Source organism: Rhineura floridana, chromosome 18 (genome assembly GCF_030035675.1).
Source record: "Rhineura floridana isolate rRhiFlo1 chromosome 18, rRhiFlo1.hap2, whole genome shotgun sequence".
In the NCBI taxonomy this organism is placed as follows: Eukaryota; Metazoa; Chordata; class Lepidosauria; order Squamata; family Rhineuridae; genus Rhineura; species Rhineura floridana.
The window spans coordinates 14,513,233-14,529,134 of NC_084497.1; the positions used below are offsets into that span (position 1 = coordinate 14,513,233).

At 48.2% G+C, this 15,902-nt stretch overlaps 1 protein-coding gene across 6 annotated transcripts in view; it reads left to right on the forward strand.

Moving 5' to 3' along the window:
- Positions 1–15,902, forward strand: part of NPHP4 (nephrocystin 4) — a 172,056-nt gene that overhangs the window by 76,354 nt on the left and 79,800 nt on the right. For all 6 annotated transcript variants that reach the window (XM_061601417.1, XM_061601422.1, XM_061601421.1 and 3 more), the window contains 2 exons: positions 8,034–8,216; positions 10,510–10,651. In XM_061601417.1, coding sequence (XP_061457401.1) covers positions 8,034–8,216; positions 10,510–10,651 — 325 coding nt within the window. The remainder of the gene's footprint in view (positions 1–8,033; positions 8,217–10,509; positions 10,652–15,902) is intronic.

The window sequence follows — 15,902 nt, forward strand, 5'->3', positions numbered from 1 at the left end:
GACTTAACACATGGTGCCATCCTGTGCACCATCTGGCCACCCCCTGCACTCTCTACCCGCTGCCCTTTTTAATAGCTTTTGGCCAGCGGTCTGCCTTTAGCTCCAAGCCCTGTCCCTCCTGCCTCACAGTTCCCCCAAAAGGAGGTGAGGAGGTTGGCAGGATCTGTCAGTCGTTAATTGAACACTTAATTGTGTATTCGTGTGCAGACTGCAAAAGCATCCTCGGCACAGCCCGCTTCTCCTTTGCCCGCTCAGTCTCTCTCACACCTCTGTAGGCAGCTGTGAGCAAGCTCCGAGGAGCTCAGCTCACAGCAGACCCTTAGTGAAGCTACTGTGGAGACAAGGAGAGTTGTCAGGCAATGCATCAACCCAACGCTTGATTTCCCTGCGGATTTGAAAATGGTCTGAGATGTCATACCTGGCTGTGTTGCTTGCTTGATTGTACAGCCATACAGCTGGAATGAGCAACCTTGTCCTGACAAATACGTTGTCACAAATATAACAAATGAACTGGCCAAGGGTCTCCCGGGGAAAGGAGGAAAGGTGTATCCTGTCTTTTCACCCTAGAGAAAGATTGCCTCTCGTAATAGTGTCACAGATCCAGAAGGGACTTAATAAGTAATGTTCCCTGCCCATGGTGTCCTGTGCCAGCACAACTTTCCCCATGAAAATCTTTGAAGAAGGACCGCGGCCTCTCTACCCAAAGTATCCTGTCGTTGAGCTGCTCTTACAGATAGATTCCACCACTATCACCCCAGCCTTTGGTGGGGAGGCTATGGCATTAAGCCCCAGATAGTTGCAAACATGTTTTACAAAGCCAGATATGCCCTTCCTGCCTTTGGGGGAAAAAGTGCACCCAGGACACCTAACACCTAATGCCCCGTGTAACCCACTGCCAGCAGGAATGTCCTGTCAACGTCCTCCTCACCAGCCCGTTCAAGTGGGATTGCAGAGAATGTTAAGGATTGGTGCTCGTGTTTGAATCCTTGTCCTGTGGCACCACTGAATGGGCCTTAGTCATGCCTTATCACCTGGGGGATTCATCAGAGAATAAACTAATCCAGGCTCTGGGATATCTAACCTGATTCTCTTGGTGAACTGATCTTCTTCTTCGGAGAGTTCTTTGGGAAGTCCTCTTGAGTTCCCAGGACCATGAGATCACCTGGGCAGGTGGCCCCAGCTTGGCATCACAGCTTTAAGGGGGGGTCTGCAGCATTGGGGTCACAACACCTGTGAAGTGAGGCACACTAAAAATTTCATGTGTGAACAGGGCTAACTCACTCAAATCTGGAGAGTTCCTGTTTCATAACCCTGGACCACCCATTTAAACTTAGAATTAAAGCAATTATTCATTTGTAAAAGTGTGAGTCCATCCTGTTTCTAATGGGTATCTTTGAGCCATTCTGTGCTAGAACCGTGCATGCAAATCTAGCACATTGTAATTATTCTTGTTTAATTAACCTGAAATAAAAGAACATGAATTTTCTCCCTAGACCACCACAGCAGAAGCAAATGCTGTATTCCTGGGATACATCAGCAACTCAGCCAATCAGACTTTATTTTTCCCTGTGAAATAATTTGCATGCTTGGAGACTGTTGGCTGTAATGATGCAAGGGAATGAGAACTGTCAATGCATCAGACAAATCTCATTGGTATTTTATGTACACCAGTTCTGTGCCTGATGTTCTTGTCTCCACATGAGGAGCCCTGTGCGCCCACGACTTCCTGTATCTCTATCACACGGTGAATACCAACCCAACACACCCATTTTAATGTTTATAGATATGTGATTGTATTTCCCCCATGGGTCACAGAGGACACCACTTGTGCATTTCTGTTTGAATTAGATATACCAGGCTGTGGTAATAACAAAGTTCATTCTCTGCTGGATTGCTGGAGGAATGTTAGTAGCAAGGAGCAGCTTCTCTTCTGTGTTCTGCATGCCAAATCCCACCATGCTGGATTGCCTTGCAGACTTGCATTAAAATGGTCTTTATTAAGACCTGGGATGTTTGGGGCCTGCTTTTTAGTCTGTTGAGACCCGGCTGTCTTGAAACATCATCAGGGCTGTTACTAAAAGCAAAACTGTGAAACAAAAAGTGCTCTTTGCTTTTAGATGATGGACTCTTCAATGGATACCATCGACAATAGCAGTGTTCTACCTCCAATTGTCAGAGGCGGCATGCCTCTGCATAGCAGTTGCTTGCAATTGCAGGCGAGCTCAGTGCTATTGCACTCAGGTCTTGCTTATGGGCTTTCCATTAGGGCATCTAGTTGGCCACTGCGAGAACAGAGTGCTGGACTAGATGGACCCTTGGCTTGATCCAGCAGAGCCCCTCGTACATTCCTCTAGGAAGGAGAGAGACAAAATAAAGTTCTTTACACAACAACCCTTCCTTGTAGAATTTACTGTCACAAGATGGACAGCCACCTATCGGGGATGCTTTCACTTGCATTCCTGCATTGAGCAGGGGGTTGGACTCGATGGCCTTATAGGCCCCTTGCAATTCTGTGATTCTGTGTGTTGAGGGTCGCTGGCTTGGCTAGCTTCAAAAGAGAATTACACAAATTCAGTACCTAGTAGTGGAGTTGTTATTCCAGTAAAGTCCAAGCAGAGACTGAGAGGCTTGTATCCTCACTGCCAATGCCCCCTCCAATTCGTGGTCATCTGCTGGTCATTGTTCACAGCTGAATCCTCTGACTTCTCCCACCTCCTGCATAGACCCTTGCATCCAAGGGGACCCCTGGTGAGAATGTCTTTGGCCAGCCACCTGAAACACTCTGGCCTTCCCACTGGGTCTCTTGCCACTTTTGCTCTTGAGGGCACAGATGGGGTGCAAAAGGAGATAACTGAAGGTTAAGCCAGGTCTCAGGATGTGGCTAGAGAGGTCATCAGGAGGCCTAGGTGAGATGCCCATGAGACTAGGTATTCGGGCTACCTTGGGGTTCTTCAAGGTTCCCATTTGGGCTGTGGTACTCTTCAGAGTCCCACACCTCTTTTTCTGAGGAGGTCCCCTCAGGGTCCTGGTTGGGCAGAATCCTGACAATCCCATGGAGGAGGATGGCCTTGTAAAACTCAAAATTTGGAGACCATGTACTTCTGAATACCAGTTTTAAGGAACAAACAATGAGATGGGGCTGCTGGTTTCATGCCTTTCTTGTAGGTTTCCCAGAAGCGTCTGGTTGACCACTGTAAGAAACAGAATACTGGGTGAGATTGACTTTAGCTTTGATCTGAGACGATGTATTTATTTAATTTTTTAATAAGCTGCACTTTCTTAAAAATAAACAAGGCAATGTACATCATATAAAAATTGCTGCAACAATTAAAAAACACCAGTAAAAACATTCATAAGTGCTGGTTGGTTAAAAGAAAATCCACATTTCAAAGGCCTATCTAGATAACAACATTTTTAGGCAACATCTAAAAGAAGGCAGGAATGATTCCTGCTGAACCTCTACAGGCAGGGAGTTCTGCAGAGCAGGAGCTGTCACACTAAAGGCTTGGTCCTTAGTGAAGGCCGACTGAACCTTCGGGGCATGGGGAGCCACAGCCTTGACAAGCCTGTATCATCCTTGACACCCTACACTAGCCAGCATAAGGGTGGCAGGGTATGCAGATGCTGTAAGGAGTCAGGAGTATGGCTGTAGCTCAGTGTTAGAATGTCTGCTTTGTGTGTAGAAGGTCCCAGGTTGAATCCCTGGCATCTCCAGATAAGGAATGGGAATGTTTCTCATCTGAAACTCTGGAGAGCCACTGCAAGTCAGTGTTGGCAATACTGAGCTGGATGGACAAGTGGTTTGATTTTGGTATAAGGCAATTCAGCATTCCCCAATCTAGCTGCTGAAATCCAAGAGCAGTTGTAGGAAGGCTGCAGCTTAGTGTCACAGCATCGATTTAGCATGCAAACTGCCCAAGGTTCAGCCCTCTGCATCTCCAAAGAGAGCTTCGAATGCCGCCTGCCTACTAGATTGGCAGAGAGAGGTCCACTGGGGAGGAGGTAAGCCCCTGGCTTTGCAAGATTGGCAGGAACTTAGAGTACTTGGCCAAACATGGCTGGGCTGGAGTTCCATCCTCTGAAGAAGAGGTAACTGGGGTGGGGAGAGAGAGGCGGTGTCATCATATGTACCTCTGCTAATGTGCAGAATTGACCCTCTCTCACTACTTTCACAGCCATGCCGCGTTATCCTGGACTTTTTGGGCAAAGGCTTAGAGACACTCATTTTTAAAAAAAATTAAGACCAGGGATCCCTTACTTTCCCTGCTATTATTTGGTTAGCAGGACCGGTGCAGCTTAATCAATAGCTATTGTTTTGTTATGAGTGCCTCATTATCCCAACTAAGGGAGGCTTTGGCAACGCATTCAATGACATCTCACATTAGAACCATGAAAAGAAAAGCCCACAGGGGGAAAATAGATGCTTTATAAATGATAAATGGAATCATAAGCAGATAGCTTGGACGATTCTTGAAGAAATGCCACTGTAGGATTGAAAAGTAAATTGGTGTTTTTAACTGCGAGAAACAAAACCAGGTAAACTTCAGAGTCCAACATTTCACAGCAAAATGTGCACATATTAAAGTCCAAAATTTAAGCTAAAGTCCAAAATGGAAGCTAAAGTTTAAGAGTGAGGCTAGGACTGCTGGAAGTAGATTTGTTTTTAATTGTGGTCTCATACTTTTAGAACAGATAAAAGAAAAAAAACTTTTTTTATATATTTGATTTGTTCTGGTTGGATCCTAATGATTTGTAACGTTGAAATGATAAAATAAAAAAAGTTTAAACATTAAGAAAGAGAGCATGAGAGACAGAGAGAAAGGAAGGACTTTATGACCTTCCTTTACCTCAAGTCCTTGGGGTGCGCACAGTATATTCCTTCATGTACATTTCTATCCTCCCCCCCCCCCCGTTTCTCCCAAGGAGCTCCAGATTGTCAGCTCCTGTCTTATTTTGATCTTGCAACAACCTGATGAGCAGTTCCATAAGTAGCTAAATCTGCTCCCAGGGCAGGCTCCTGATTCAACGGCACCTCTTTCCCCTTCCTGAACCAGCAGCTAAGTGACGTAAGTATGCTTTCTGGATACTGCTGCTGAAATGGCAGGTTCTCACTTGGCTTCAAAGGCTGTTGAGCAAGAAAGGAGAGGGGACTATCAAGCGCATACTTTTCATCTAAAGTCCCAGGCTTAATGTTATTAAAAGTTATGTTGCATAATATATTCTGCAGTTTTGGCTGTTTGAGCCTTACAATCAGCAGGGGAGGCCCTGTTAATGCTGCCACTATCACTGGGTACTGTCCAGCTGGTTCTGACCCAGGACAAGGTCTTCTTGGTAGGAGCCCCCACTTCCGGAATGCCCTCCCTGGTGAGGTGCACCTGTCCCCCTCATTATCTATGTTTAGACGGAATGCAGAAGCATCACTCAGGCTTTTGGGGGCTGTTTCTGACAACTTTGAAATATTACTTGTGAACATATTTGATTTATTTTTAAATGCTTTTAAATGTTTTGTATTGTTTTGTTGTTTGCCACCCTGTATTCCTTTGGGAGGAAGGACAAGATAAAGATCTAAATAATCCTCATAGGGAGGGGCACAGAGTTATGCAAGGAAATGAAGCCCCATCCCTTCTCATGGGAAATGTTATTCAGCGGCAGCTCTGTTTCTTTGACTTCAGCAGTCATTGCTCACACATTTTCAAGCGTCTCCTTGTGGCCATCAGGGCTAAAGATGGAAAAGGGTTGTGTTTAGGAGGAGAAAGCCATGTCCCCAAAGTGATCAGCACCCAGGGGTGCAGCCAGATTAGCCAGTCCGTATCCTGAGCTGCCATGATAAAGCTTCTGTACCAGACAGTCTTCCCATCATGCGAGTACAAGACGGGCAGATTAGCATGCCTCCAGTGCTCTAGAGTGTATTAGTAGACCTTATGCCCAGCCTGTTGGTGGCTTTACACTGAACCCAATTAACCCCTGCCCTCTCCATTCTGGAGGGTGGATAATCCCAAAGCTGATTGCCCTTTGTAGCTTTTGTAATGAGCAATTTACAGAGAACCAGAAGAGAGATTTCAAATACTGGGACCGAGCCATGAGTTTGTTAGGCTTTTCTTTTGAGGCCTTTCTAAATAGGTCATTGTGGGAACAGAGACCCTTAAAAGGGAACGTTTGAGCCTCCCAGTCCTCTTCACCTGTTGCGCTGCAGCCAACTCAGAAGGGACAGGAAGGGGGGAGGCATGAATTTCAGGCACCTCCGCAGCCAGAAGAAGCAGAGTTGGGGATTGTTGTGTCTGAGCAGGATCGTGCGGGAGGGGGGCAGCCTGCTCTCCAGCCAGTTCCCACGAGTAACGCCCTTTCCGAGGAGCTGAGCGCACCGCCCCCAGTTGATGCAGAGGACTTGTGGGGGGAAGCTTCAGAGTCAGTGCCAGCTCCTCCTTTACCAAGCAGTTCCCAGGAGGATTCCAGTGTGGCACCGCCCCCTGACCTCGAGCCCGTTGCTTGGGAGCAGGTGTCTTCAGATGAGCTGTTGGATGCGCGTCCCTTGTCTCCTCGTTCCCGTCGCGGCGAGAAATGGACAGGGCAAAGACAGGAATTATGGAGTCAGAGATTACGTTTGAAAACATTTCCTATATAAGCCTGCCACTCTCAGTGGGGGGTCGTTGAGTCAACTTCCTTCACACGCTGCAGAGCATGTCTAGAGTATAGTTAGGGACTCTAGTGAGTTAGCGTAGGGTTTCCTATGAAGCGCAATGCCTTTGATGTATCCATTACTCTAATAAAACGAGATTTACTTGCACACACACTCCAGCCTCATTCTTTTGGCTCTGGATGGGACATCACCCAGCACCTTTCCCTTCTCAAAGGAGTTGGTCCGGAAGGATATTTTGAATGTTACACCCTAGCAATAGAGACCAGTTTTTAACAACCTTCCTAGCCTGTCCCGAAAATGCATCATGTCCTAGTTGACAGGTCTGGTTGTCATTCCAGGCCATATTGTCAGGACAGTTTGGGAGGAACTAATACTGGAGCTGCAGACACCGAAGAGCAAATTCTGGTTTGGGGGGCTGATTTATGGCTTACCCATACATCTTGGGAGAGAGAGGCAGGGCTCGTCTGTCTTGACTTGAATGGCAGACTATCATCAGATGCACCAGAGATGGGAAGACCTCAGCCTTGCAGGGTATCCTTAATGATTTTTTTAATTAATTATAACCCGGGTCCTCTAACCAGAGCCAGGCACAAAATAGCAGCTCAGGAGGTCAAACATGCCCTAAGATACAGGGTGCCTCTGAGCATATGCTCAGCCCAGGAATTGTGATCAGCACCAGAAATTAGCTCACAGTCCTGTCACCTTCCCCCCAACTCCATAGGATCACATTCCTCCCCTCCGCAGCATTGTTGCAGTGGTTTGCTATTCCTGGGGAGAGTGAATGACAGCCATTCACTTATATGGGGGAAAGTGGTGGGGAGTGCCTCAGGAACACTGTTAGCTTACGTGTTTGCCCCTAGTGACCCCAGGTCTGTGCTGAGGATCTGGTTTGCCCCTCAACTCTGCCTCAGATTGCAGCCATCCCCACAGAATATGAACCTACCCGTTCACTGCATTCAACATCTAAGGCCCTCCTCCGAGCTCCGACTCACAGAGAAGCTCGGAGGGTAGTAACAAGATCTAGGGCCTTTTCAGTGGCTGCCCCCGAATTATGGAACAGTCTTTCCGATGAGGTGCGCCTGGCGCCTACACTTTTATCTTTTCGGCGCCAGGTTAAAACCTTTTTATTCTCCCAGGCATTTTAATCTATTTGTGCTTTTAATGTATATTTGGCTGTTTACTTGTTTAATAATGTATATTTTACTGTTTTTGTAATTTTATTGTATTTTATCCATGTTGTGCACCGCCCTGAGATCCCCCAGGCTGTGGGCGGTATATAAATCGAATCAAATAAAAAAATAAATAAATGGCACAAGTGTGCTGGCATGGAACTAGCATTTAACAGATATATCTTTATTCTCATGTCCATTCCCCTCCCCTCCCCTCTGAACCACAGACACCATCCGTTACATCGCTGACGACACCAGCTTACATGCATTCGATCCGCTGGGCAGTTTGGAACCCCTTACCGGATGCAACTTCTTCACACGTGGTCCTGCCATTGCAAGGAGGAGCACAGCACAATCCCAACCACACTCTGGTTTACAAGACCCCACCGGCCACCATGAGCTCTGAAGAGGTGAGTCATGATCCCCAGGAACATCTTTTATTGCCAGGCCTGGACGTTTCGAGTCAACAAGCCCTATCCAAGCATGTGGTGAAGCCAGTTAACAAATCAGCCAGGAAGAGAGGTGCTGTTCTGACCCAGGCAATGGGCCTGCAAGGACTCTAGCCTGAGCGGCAGTGTGCACTAGGCACAGATTCCTGGGATTACCACCAGTTCCAATTCAGGATCCAATAAGTCAGCATTCACTAACCCTTGTAGGTCCATGGGAACATTTGGAGCTTGAGAGAGTGCCACTGCGAAGGACGGTCAGGGACCGCCCCATGGCCCCCTAGGCTTCCTTCCTTCATGGATGCAGGATCCAGCCCACAGCCATCAGGACTTGCTGATGGAGATAAGCCAGATGAAGAACATCTGGGGAGATACGCAGCTATTGACAATGACAGAGGCTTCAGAACTCCTTATAACTGAAGGGGAAGGGAAGGGCTGGCCCGGAGAGGCCTGGACTGGAGCTCCATTTGAGCCAATGCTCGGAGGGGGGGGGAGGAGAAGGCTACAGAGTCAAGTTGCAGATTATGTCCAGCTCATGTCTCAACAAGGAACTTCACTAGGGGAAGAGTGTGTGATGTGACACTTGACTTGTACATCACCTTGCAGGAAAGGTGGGATATAAATGTAGTAATATATAATATAATGATGATTAATAATATAAATGATGAAGGGGGCCATGAGTGAGATGGGGGGGGGGTTCAGAGGCTTTGTGGGCACCAGGGAAGTCCCCAGGGACACTCTTGGTCTCATGGGCACCATGTTGGTGACCTAGCAATAAGCAAAGTCAGGTCCAGTAGAGGCCAGAGCTTGGAAACGTTACTTTTTTGAACTACAACTCCCATCCCTTCTTTGGAGGAAGCCACATGCTTTGAATTATGGTGTAGATGCGACCTGGGTCTGGCAGGGTGGCAGACAACGGGGTTCTACTGTGGCCTCTGAGATGGAGTCTGAGGAGGATCAACAGGTCAGCGAAGCACTGCATCTTGGGCTCCTCTGGTTCTGGAACTCCTGGGGGCAGGGGGATAGTGAAGGCTGGTTCTGGGCCAAACCTTCCTTCCGGTCTACAAAGCCACCTGAACCCCTCTCCTCTTGTTGTGAGGATCAAGAGGTGCTCAAGCTAAGGCGCCAAGCCAGCAGCTTTTATAGGACCAGGTGAAACCCTCTTGGTCCCTGGAGTTACCCGAGCTCTGTGGAGCCAGCGGCTCCATCTCTGCCCTTTGGCTGTCCATGCTGAAAGCAGGCCACTGTCTCCCTCCTTTGGCAGCCAAGGGCAGTGCAGAAAGAAAGGTCTTTGTGCTCCAAGACTGAGACCATGAGTGTGTATAACAGACATCTTGAGGAAAACCCAGAAGGCCCCAATGAGGCAGGAGCACTCCTGACAACAAACTGAGAGATAGGGTCGTACCACATGGAACATGCCTGGCAGTCTGTGACTTGGATTCCCTTTCACAAGAGAGAAGCCATTAAAAACTAAGAAAACTAAACACAGGAAGCCACCTTGCACTGAATCAGACCAAGAGTCCTCCCAGCTCAGGACTGTCTACACTGCTGGCAGTGGCTGTCTATGGTTTCAGCCAGGGGACATTTCCAGCTCTAACTGGAGATTGAACCTGGGACCTTCTTCATGCAAAGCAGATGCTCTGTCACTGAAATAATGATTGTTAGTGGTGGGTTTATTTAAAAAAAGAAAGGAAAGAGGACAGGTGCCAAAGTGGAGTTTATTTGTACAATAAAACTGTGCAATTATTCACCCCTCCTTGTAGCTTTTTTTGGGAGGGGGAGGGCTCTTCCTTTTCTGTTATGGCTGTGAATGTGATTCCATGGTATGCAGAAAATCTGCCAAATGTGGTGATGGTTGAAGAAGTCAGCCTTCTGAGAACCTCAGCTTTCTTGAAGAGAAGGAGAGAGAGAGAGAGAGAGAGGTCTGGACCTTGCAGTGTGTGAATGCCTTCTAAAATCTGAGAAGGCAGAGGGATTGCCAAACAATGACTCCAGTGGCTGGAGTGGAGGCAGGGCAGGCAACACTTCTGTGCTTGCATGACCCCCATGTCAAAACCAGAAAAAACTGTGTTGAATAATATAAATTACAGACATTTTCATAATTTGAACAGATCTCAGAATTGTTGGCGCAGAAGTTGGATTGCCTTGGCACAGAATTTCAGTGTTTCATGCTGTGCGCTCACCCACAGTAGCAACATGGAGAGTTGGAGAAAGAGGGATATTCTTACTTACTTCCCTCCCTCTTGTTACATCCCAGGTGAAGCAGGTTGAATCAGGAACCATCCACTTTCACTTCTCCACTAGCTCCAATGAGCAACTCGTGGCTGCTGCAAAACCTTCGAGCAACATCAAGGAAGAGACGCCGCCTCTCTCAAAGAACCCTCCCGTGCCGTCCCCCAGTGAGTGTTTTTCCAGACTGCTAACTCTTCAAATGCACAGCAGGGCTTCTGCTTTGCTCCAGAACCAAGGTGGGGAGAGAGTGTGGTCCTGTGGTCAGAGAATCCGAGAGATGAGGCCAACAGCTTGGGCTGAGCTTGCTTGGCAAGTCTCCCACTTTGTTCACAGCCTTTTAAGTGTCAGCATTCAACTGCAGCCGGTGCCTGTGGCTCGAGAGGCTACTGTTTCTGGTGCATGAATGTGGGCTTGTGGTAGTCCATGGTACTATTCCTGTGGTAGTCACCCTAGTAGTGCAACTGGGGAGAGCCTCAGTGTCCTCCATCAAGTGCTGCTGAGATGGAGTTGATTCCTTGTGTTACGTTGCGCCACAGCATGGAGGCCTAGCTCCTGAGTTGGAGAAACTGTTCAGTTTGCAACATTTAGACTGTCTGTTTCTTGGACGTACCCCATAAGAACATAAGAGCACCTGACACCTAAAATACAATATGTAACTATTCAGGGCACTTGGGCCCACATTGTGGTCTCGGGTATCTAGAGAGTGACATTTCCCAGGATCTTTTGTGCTTAGGATGCTGTTATTTGAGCAATTGTAGGCACCAGGAGGAGCAAAAGAGAGCGTTGAAGAGGGGCTGGAGGTAGTAGGGAACTTGCTTCTCTCTACCCCCCATCCCCCCTCTCCACGTCAGTTAAGTCAGAATGTCAGAAGGTGACAATGGGGCAGAAAAGGATTCTTATATGGGCCGAATTGTGATCAAAGCTGGAGAAGAATGTTTGGGCCTCCACACTCGCTTTGGATTAACGTTACTAGCTAGCATTCCAATCCTGGCAATTACAAATGTTAGTGGCAGTTGCTGTTACTTTCCCTCCCTCTCGCCCAGAAGTCTTAGGCTGTGAAATCTGAACACCTGAAGCTGCCTTACTTACACTTACCAAGTCAGACAAGATACAAAAATTCTCCCCCAATTTTTTTTAAATAACTCCCCCCTGCATATAGAAAACCAACATGCTGGAGGAAAACTCAGCTAGATCTCTTCTTCCTGAGATGCTAATTTTCCCCAGTCAGGTTTTGGGGGAGAGTGCCCTCAAGTATGCAATATACCTCTTGAAGTCTAATCAGTAGCTCCAGCACATAATTATGCTGACTTGGTAGTCCAAATCCTAGACTTTATCATTCATTCAGTTAACAATAAGATAGGAAATTGTGATGAACTCTCAACCCTACCATGTTGGCTTCTGTTCAAGAACCAGCAATAGGAATAAATACATTTATATAGTTTGTCTTTATCTGAGGTAGTGACGTACAGCTTGGCATTCAAAAATGAAGTGAAGCAGTGTCCCGCTGTTCCTCAAAATCTGCTTTGCATTGCTGTTTTTAATCTTTTTGCATTTGTCTGTGGATGTTTTAACCAGCTCGTTCTCAACTTAACAGCCACTGTGAACGCCCATATGCACCTTTATTACCTTATTCATGTGATGCAGTTACTGAAATCTATAGGACTGTGTGCACTGAGAAAGCACCAGAGAGAATTGGCTGTTAGCTAAAAGTTTGGTCTACTAGCAAAGAGCCAGTTTTACTAGGTGTTCAAGAGGAAGATTTTTAAAAAATGGAATAAAGCAATATTTTGCAAAGGCCTGTGGGAGAACAAGGTGCACTTAAAAGGTTGTGTCTGTCCTAAGGGGCTTTATGAAGCTACCAATGATTATCATGTTATGTTACAATAGTAATTGTAAGGATTAGTTTGACATGGTGGAAAGCGGGCATCCAGATGGCCTCCTGGCAGTCATAGGAGGAAACCCCTTCTGAATTACCCCAAAGGCCCATCTGACTGAGCATCCACTCTTTAACCGTGGTCAGCAAGGTAATTCTGGGAAGAAGCTCTCTGAAAGGTTTGAAGGCAAGGAGACAGAGGGCAGCATCTGGGGTACCTATGTTAAATACCTTGTATTTTAAAGTCCCAGTGTGGTGTAGTGGCTAGAGTGCTTGACGTAAACGGGAGACCTGGGCTCAGCTGCAAACCACCCTGGCTGGCCTTTGCATAAAGTGAAGGAACCATATACGCCGCCTTTAGCTTTTGGAGAAAGGGCAGCATCAAAGTGACAATAAGGGAAATGTCTGCAGCTCAGTGGTGGAGCAGATGCTTTGCATCGAGAAGGTTCCTCACTTCTCTTCTTAAAATGGTTCAGTTTCCCATATCATATACAGACCCCTGGTCAAGAGGCGTGATCAAGCCCATAGTGTTGACCTGCTCTGTCAGTCTGGCCTAGTTAGCTGGAACACAAAAGACGGCATATTTTCCGGATTGTGGCTGGCGGCTGGCTGTGGACAGCATCTGGATGGCTACAGTCTCTTATCCTTCAGGGTCCCCGCTGCCTGCTAGCTGTCATGGCTGAACATATCTCACTTTGCCCATGCTGAGATCACAAGTGCTGCCTCCGCACTTATCTGGAGCAGCAGTGGCTGCTTCAGCCCCCAAAGTGCTGTTGAGAAGAACTGCCTCTTTGCTTGCGGGGCAGAGAGCCTGGAGGGAGGAGATGACTGTCACCGAGAGAGAGAATGGGTGGGTGGGAGAGAGAAGACAACAGATGAGAGATGAGAGAAGGGAAGAAGCAAGGGGGTGGCCGGGAATGGAATGGACTATGGTGGAAAAGGGCACTGCTGGCTGGAATCCCCAGCAGGAGCGCTCCATTCTGAAACGTTTTGCCTCTCCTTAAAAGGCATGGGGTCTCCATTAGCAGAGCTTGGAAGGCCTCTCTCTCTGGCCCTTACAGAGCCACTCTGAGCCGGAATAGACAATGCTTGGGTTAGCTGATCCAGTGACTGATACGAGGCAGCTTCATAAGTCCATAGGAAGAGCAGGACCTACCTGGACACAGTCTTGTTTGGCTGGCATCCTCTTGGAGCAGCAGGGCAGAGGTGGACTTCAAGCTCAGGGGCCAGGAGCAGCACTGTAGGCCCTCTGTTCCCCAGGCCATGTCCCGCTCAACCACACCCCTCACTGGGCCTGCTCCACCATGCCTCCAGTTCTCTTGCCTGGCTGGGATGTGTCCTCGAACGGTGATGATGCCTTTTGCTTGTCTGGATGCAGAGATGGAGGGTTGGGGGTGGGGGGGAAGGATGTAGAAAGCTCTGGCTTCTGCATAGCTATCATGTAGGCAAGCATTGCATCTGTTGCTCCACCTATTTTTGCCTCTGGCCCCTCCCACCACTAGCATGTGCCCCCACTCACCCCCTGGAAGATTGCCTGTGCGGGAATGAAGAAAGGTTCCTCATCCCTGCCTTGGAGCAAGCGTTAGGAGCACTGAGCACCCAGAATCCTCTGGGCCCAGAATTGCTCACAGTTAGCTCTCTCCCTGCAAAACATCCTTTTCAGAAAAGTCTGGAAGAGGCAAAATACGTAATAGCATTTAAAGTTCTGTCTGAGACCTTTCCCTGCCTGAATATTTCACCAACTCTGAAAGTTCCTTTGGTAATCCTAATGCCACTGAAGCTGTCAGCTTAAGGGAAGCACTTCGGCTTAGAGATATTGCGAAGAATGCCCCCAATTGTCTTTTATTTCTTGCTGCAGTGTTAGAAGCAGCAGCAGCGCCCCCTCCCACACACAAAAAAGGCAAAAGAAAAGTTGCAGTTCTCCTGTGGAGCCACTAGAGCGCAGTGTCTCCCTGGGTTCTGCCTTCCTGGGACCTGCACTGACCTATATGCTGTTTGCAAACGCTTTGGTTTCAACAAGAGGCGGGTTTCATGTGTTGCTTAATAGGCTTTAAAACCTGGAACTGGTGAGGGTCAATTGGAAAAAAAAAGTTTAATGGTGGCCGCTTTAGTTAGACTCTCCTTGACATAATCCTGAAGAGTAGCTGAGTTAGTTGGGCTGGCATGGCAGGAGAGGGAGAGTGTAGCGGCGCTTAGGAGGAAATCTAGTTTATTGTGTGAATTGCTGACCCTCTTCCCCACGGAGGCAGTTCAGCTGGCTGGGATCAAAGCTGTTCTGCAAGGAGAGGAAGATGTACCTGAGCATGCTCTGTGCACTGCCACCCCCCTCCCAGTCAGGGCTGTGCTTGAGACAGAGCTTGCTGGGACTCAGCCCCAGGACCCTTTTTGTTCCAGGCTGGGTCCCGCCGGGACATTTGTAGCCGGGCATGGCAAAGGGCAGGTCAGGCGGCTGGGCTCAGGACCTCGGAGAGCTCCCTGTGGGACCAACTCAGGACTGTTAGTCCCACAGAGACAAGGGCCTGCTTGAGCGTTAAAGGGGCCACACTCTCTTACTGAGCACTGGAGTTGGAGGAGGAGGGTTCCTAAGCTTGCCATGGACATTGGCTTGGAAGACCTGGCCAATCCTGGCGCCCTCACATGTGCTGTGACATGTTTAGGGAGGTATGCCTGCTCTTTGGGGCTTGGCTGCCTCATCTGGGGTCTCCTTGGAGAATGGCTGCTTCACAGTGGTGCAAGAGCCTGCTCTTCATCCTCCCAGGTCATAGAACGTCAGGGGAAGCTGCCTTATACTGATTTACATCTAGCCCAGTGTTGTCTCTGTACTGATCGACAGCAGCTCCGCAGGGTTCCCGACAGGAGGTCTTTCCCAGCTCTCTTTGGAGATGTCAGGGGACTGGACCTGGGAAACGCCTGCACGCAAAGGAGCTGCTCTACCACTGAGCTACAGCCCATCTCTTAAAAATAAAGTAAGACGGTAGTCCTCATGGCTCTGAATTTAAATAGGAAGCTGCCTTGTGTGGGATCCATCTAGCTCAGCATTGTCTACACTGACTGGCAGTGGCTCTCTAGGGTTTCAGGCAGCCCTACCCAGGGGTGCTAGGGACTAGACTTGGGACCTTCTGCATGCAGAACAGGTGCTCTCCTGCTGAGAGCTACAGCCCCTCCTCAAAGTCTTTCAAACCCTCTTCTGCAGGACGGGGTCCAGAATCTGCCTTCCATGAAAGCCCCACACATTCCAATAGCTGCTGGAAATAGTGGGGTTTCCAACAGCAAACACGTAACATGTGGTTGTGGAACACGGCCACTGGATGTAGGCCTGGGAAACCTGATTGGTCCATTTCTTTCTTACCCAGACATATGTGCACTGGCGTGTAAAGATGCAAGTTTCCTTATGTGTGATGCCCACACGTTGCATGTTTGCTGCAGACAAAGGACTTGTAAGAGTGGTGATGTTCCTTCGGCAGTTGTAATATGTGGAATGGCCCTTAGGGCCCTTCATGTGCGAATGTGCAATTGTTGACTGATCCCACAGGTAGGACTTTCCT